Source organism: Nycticebus coucang, chromosome 9 (assembly GCF_027406575.1).
Source record: "Nycticebus coucang isolate mNycCou1 chromosome 9, mNycCou1.pri, whole genome shotgun sequence".
Lineage (NCBI taxonomy): Eukaryota > Metazoa > Chordata > Mammalia > Primates > Lorisidae > Nycticebus > Nycticebus coucang.
In genome coordinates this window covers 32,127,604-32,133,603 of record NC_069788.1, presented here as the reverse complement: position 1 = coordinate 32,133,603, position 6,000 = coordinate 32,127,604, and the positions used below count along the sequence as shown (strand labels likewise).

Below are 6,000 nucleotides of genomic sequence, written 5' to 3'. Positions count from 1 at the left end.
GTGGCAAAAGTCCTAGGAGCAGTAATTATTTTTTTTAAAATCCCAGAGGTTACTGATCTCCAGGGTAGGTTCAGTTATTTAGTGATGTCATCAAGCACCCAGGGTTTTCTGACCCTTCTATCCCCCCGTGCTCATGAGACATGTCGATGTTTTCCTCAGGATTGTTGCTCAGGGTTGCAAGATGGCTGCTATAGCTGCAGATATTACATCCTCTCACAGTTTTTAAAGCCAGATGGAAAAAGAGGTAGGGGACTGGGGGCAAGACAACCTTTTTTTGTTTTCTAGTGTAACTCTCTTATTAGGAAGAGTTCCCTCACTCCCCAGCAGACTTCCCCTTAAAACTTCTTGAACAGAAACGGTCACCTACCTACGTCTAGTTCAGTGATAAGTAAAGAAAACCTATATTGCCACAATTGGTTAAAAATAACCATAAGTCATGAACTCTGGGTTTTCAGCAAGGAAAAGAGGCAGTATGGCCTTTGATGAGTAAATAATGACTCAGGGAATGCTTTTCTGAAGAAATGACATTTGAACTAAACCCTAAATGATGAGGTGGTATCAAGCTTGAGTACCATGTCCCATGATGGTGCAAAGGGAGAAACTGGGCCAGGGTAGCTGGTTGTGGAAGACCTGACAGTAGAAGAGACACCTGAGGACAAGAATGAGTCAGCCAGGTGACGCTATGGGTGGAGATGGGCAGAGGCCTTTCAGGCTGCAGTGAAGGCCAATGGAAAGGAAAAGGGACGTGAGCCAGTTAATGTGGCTGGAGCAAGATGAACAGGACCGGGTGGGTCACCACCTGAGTGGAGATGATTGCAGAGGGGAGGATTCAGATTCCAGTGTTACACAACCTGTGAGACAGATGTATGCAAAAGAGGAGCACTCAGTTTCACCTGGGGCTTTTGAGGAGACTTATTCCAGAAAGAGAGTTGGGTTGAATCTGACTGAGAAGACTCAATGTCAAAGTTGGACAGTGACAGGTGATGAGGCTAGAGCTTTTGTTGGTGTAGGTCAGAGAGGTACCTGGCTCTTCAAAAGTTAGGTAATAACAGCTGAGTTGGTTTTCTCATTTATGCAATGTGGGTGTGTGGGGGGCTGGGCTTTGATGACCAAGAACACTTTCAACTTTTATATGCCTGATTTCTAGTAGATGCTCAATAAAAGTTGGCTGAACAAATGGACTGTGAGCAAGCCTCTCCTGCTACCAAAACCTGCTCTTCAATAGAAAGTGGGTGTGTTCTTCAAGGCCTGGTATGTACCCATTTGCTCCATGAAAAGGCCCCTGACCAGCCCAGCCTCCTGGGCTTGCTTTGCACTCGCTGACTCCTTTAGCCCTTAGCAGAGAAAAACTTGCACATTTTTCATACATATCTTTTTCTGATCTGACTGTGAGCTCTGAGAGGTTGGAAGTTATATTTTAAGTAAATCTGTATATACAATAGATATGGCACACTGGGCATTTTGAATACAGATAATGAAATACGCCTGATAGGGCTGTGTCAGTGTGGGTTCACCAACTTTAATAAATGTATCCTCTAGTGTGGGAAGTTGGTAATGGGGGAGGCTGTATGCGTGTGAGATGGGGATATATGAGAGATCTCTGTACTTTCAGTTCAATTCTGCCATAAATTTAAAACTGCTTTAAAAGATAAAGTCTAAGATTTTTTCAAAGAAAAAGATAAAATTTTCCTATGCAAGGGATAGGCTTGAATGGTTGTTAAGAGGAAGCTATTCAGCCCTCAGAGAAATTTTTAAAACTAAAGTTAGTGAAAAATAGCAACAAACTACTCACAACAGCTATGAACTTTCCTATTGTACCCTGGTCTCTCCCTAGAAGATCCAGAACAGCACAGGAGTCAAAATGGGGGTGGGGAGTGCTGGGATTAAAAAAATAAGGGATGAGTAAAATGGAGTATAAAAAATGCCATACTCTAAACCACTGTGAACATTTTTAAAGATAATTAATTCAATTATTTTTGAAAGAAGTTCAAAGTACAGTAAGTATATTCTTTTTTTTTTTTTTTTAAATCAACACAATTTAAATGTGCCATGGAAATTTAACTATAGGTTCAAATGTGCTGTGAGATTAAAAAAAAAAAAAAAAAAGGTTGAAAACCACTGCTCTAACTAAACGTGGATGTAGTTTTTCAAATATGGGGTAGGGGGAGCTAGAAAATTCATGAATGCTTAAGTTAAAAAAAGGAAAGAATTTGAGAATTTCAAAGTGAAAGAAGGGTATGAGACTGAGCATGTTGCTTTTCAAGAGTGCCTGTATCAGTCAGTATAGGCTAGGTTATGCTGAAGTAACAATGGGCCCCCAATCTCAGTGACTACGAACCTTTACTTGAGGTTACTAGAGTAACCTTTTCTTGTGTCCATTATGGGTTCTCAGGGGCCTTTCCTTGTCACAGTCACTCAGGTTAATGGATAAGCTACCATTGTGAATTAGTGATCGCCATCTCACTTAACCACAGGAGGTTGGGAATGCTACCTTAAGCAAGGACAGGCAGAAACGATTAGGGAACCATACTACCATAATCCCAGTGACCAGCAAGCTGGCCAGCCACTAACAGAGCCTCCAGCACAGGCACTTGTGCTTTCTATATCTCCTCTTCAGGCTCAGGCCCATTTGTAAGGAAGAAATAGTTATGACAAAGTATCACAGATCCTTTGCTTCCAGGATCCCTTGCCAAAGACAGAGGCTATTCCCTTTTGTGAGAGTTCATGTGTGTCACCTAACGTGTGACTCACCCGTCTTCCAGTGCTGTGCCCCTCCCACTGCAGGAGCTACTCCCAGGCAGGACTCGTCCGTCAGGCTGCAGCACCCTGCACGTGGGGCCCCTGCCTGCGGGAGGGCAGGCCTCAGCCTGGGGAGCTGCCATTTGGAGCTCAGTTCACTGCTCAGAGGTGCAGGATCCTAGCCTGCTGATCTGTATCAAGATATGACAGAGCGAAGTCACTGATGCCTGGATCTCCAACTGCCAGGGAGCGGGGCAAATGTTGTCAGTGACGTTGTTGGCCATCCACCGTGAGTAATAACAGGTCCTCCTTTTCTCTCAATGACTTCCTTGGGGAGGAATTTCAGAGAGAAGCAGCCAATAATGACTCTGTATTTGTGAGGCTCTGGTAATTTGGAGGCATAATTAATAAGGTACACAGGGAATAAGTATTAAGAAGGAATTTGGTAACTTGGAGGCAATTTACATAACTGAATCAGGGCACCAGTCTGGAATGACAATATTTGTGTTTTCACTTATTGTTCTCTGATTTTCTGTGCTCCCCGGAATCCATCGGAATATCAGAATGCAGAAAGCTGGAATTTCTAAATGACTTTTTTCCCCCTGATAAACGCGAAGTGACTAAGTGCACATTACAGAGGTTAATGAACTGTTTTTTAATCATTATTTCTCCTCAACGGACTTTGTAAGGTTGAATCTACAATTTTGACTTATTATTGAAGTATCACTAACCTCAAATCCTTCTTGAAACCCAAGGAATATTTTTATACCATCACAAAACATCCTGGACCTCCAATGATTAACCAGAAGTCTTGGTCCTAGATAGTCTTCTTCCCTGATTAGACTTTCTCACCAGGAACGTAAATCTGGGGAAGTCTCTCCCAGTTCATAGTTTAGCCAGTCTTTGCTGCGTCAGGCTGTATGCAGCTCTTTGCCTCGTGGGAGAGAACACCCAGGCATGTAGGTTTCAATGATCTTTCATACCATTCCTGAAAATACTGTTATAACTGACGCCTAACTTTATTCCTTCCTTCTGAAAGATTCTTTGTCAGTAGTTGCTGAGTGTAAATTACAAAAGTTTGATTTTGCTTAAAAACTTTGATCCTCTGACTTTTGGCAAAATGTGGTTTTCTGCCTTGAACAGTGAGCTTGGATTTCTCTCACATCACTTCTGTTTTTTTACATTTCTTATTTCAAACTTTACTCATATTTTTATAGTTTGTAGAAATTGACTTATTGGTAGGTCAGATAAGTGATTTTAAATTTGGGTAAATTATTAGCCTTAAAAGACTGCAAAGCTTGTTTTGATACTTTATGTCTTTTTAAAAAATTTTTTTGATACTTTATGTCTTTGAGGAAGCTATAACTTTACATTATTGAGTTATGGCATAATTGTCTTTTTTGAAAAATGAATAAAAAATTGTAAACAGAAACCATGACTCTTATTTAAATATGATGAGATCAAGGAACAGCTCAACCCTTGGTGACAGGTTGGTCTTTCTACAATTGGGCAGGGGTTAGTGGAAGCAGTTTGCTCTGGGCCCAGACAGTAACAGGTGCTGTGTCTATAAAGAATAGTATTTCTTACCTAACAACGCAAACATTGTAACCTAATTATTTGTACACTCATGTTAATCTGAATTTTTTTAAAAAGTGTATTGTATGATTCTAAATTACTGAATAAGTTTCAAAGGTTTTCACCACCAAAAAACAAACAAACAAAAAAACCCCCAAAGAATACTATTTCTAAATATGTCCAAAAAGAATTATAGGACTAATTAAAAATCAGTCTGTGTTTTTTTATCATCACATGTTTTGGCAATTCTAGCCCCTGATAGTGGTAAAATACCCCTCCTCGCCCACTGTTACCATTCCCCCTTGGTACTGTCCCTGTTGTGTGTGTAAGATTTGACTTAATTGACTGGTGGAAACAGTTTGCTTTAGGACACAACGGCTACTTTGAAAAAAGTGTAGGTTAGCAAGTAGGCTGTTGGTCCCATTATCTTAGGAATTCATGGCTTTTGAGTTTGTTATTTTTATGTATTTCTCTTGATACAATAGCTATCTCTGAGGCCACTAAAACCGATTTTATTTTTATGTAGGGGTGAAGCTGTAGGAGAAGCTTTTACTGCCTGCATATTATCCCTGAGTCTTTTGACTGCAATAAACAGACTCCTAAGCTACATAAGCTAAAGCCTCAGAGGTGGCTTTATGGTGAAGATGATTGTGTGTCTCCTAGAAGCCAGGGCACAGGATGCAGGTCCTGCTTCTCCCTGAGCAGTTTCCTTTCCCTTTATTGTGCTCTGTCCTTCTTTGGGTTGGTCTCCATCACGTAGTAATATCACCCAGGATTTTTCTCAGTTCCGTATATTGACTTCAGCTGTGGAGTTTTAAAAGCCCATTCATCCCGAGATGTGAACCAGTGGCACCATCTAGGTGACAGGGTATGGGGGTGTTCACTGTACTAGTCTTATGATTTTTCAGTAGTAATGAAAGTATTCAAAATTAAAAGTCTGGTGGAATGTATCGGTGCTTGAGCCTTAGCCCCCAAAGTTCTGATTCAATGTGTCTGGAGGAGGGCCCAGATACTGATGTATTTTAAACATTCTTAGAAAATCCCAATTATAATCAAAGCTGGAAATTTCTGCTGGGGCTACAGTCTTTTTCAGCCCCTTTCAGGGAAGACAGCAAGTTCCATCTCCTTCTTTCTGTCAAGTTTCAGAATTCCTGGGGTGAGAAAAGATGAGCCCAGGTGGAGCAGCCTGCCGTCCCCTAACGCAGTCAGCTCTGGTCAGGTGCACTGTTCAGACGGCTGTGTACACGGTAAACATGGAAGGGCTCGCAGTTTCCAGACAGGCATGGGGAGCGGGAGAGGCTGGTGAGGCAAATAATTAGTAATAATAATAACAGGAGTCCAGGATAGTCCCCTAACGGAAATGCAAATTAAATCCTCAACTGGTAAATTTGAGAATATCTGGGAGTTGATAAGAAAAAGCAATTACCTATTATTACAGCTACTTTTTTCCAAATCATATCTTCGTTTTAAAAGAATGGAATGATGGAGAATTTGTCTTCATTAATTTGAAAATTTTGTAGAGCAAGATACAAGTTGAATATATTACAAAATAAAAACTCCTAGGTATTTTAGAGTAGTCCCTTGCAAGTTGCTATGCATTTTAGATAATGTATGTTAACAAATACTCTAAGGACTGCTGCTCAGCATAATGTTCAAGCATAAATTTGACCCATAACATGTCAGGGT

At 40.8% G+C, this 6,000-nt stretch overlaps 1 protein-coding gene across 1 annotated transcript in view; it reads left to right on the top strand.

Annotated features, from left to right (window-relative positions):
- The first annotated feature begins 2,900 nt into the window (after nt 1-2,900).
- Nucleotides 2,901-6,000, top strand: part of ADGRF2 (adhesion G protein-coupled receptor F2) — a 44,947-nt gene continuing 41,847 nt past the window's right edge. The window contains exon 1 of the mRNA XM_053602638.1: nt 2,901-3,028. Coding sequence (XP_053458613.1) covers nt 2,998-3,028 — 31 coding nt within the window. The 5' untranslated portion in view covers nt 2,901-2,997. The remainder of the gene's footprint in view (nt 3,029-6,000) is intronic.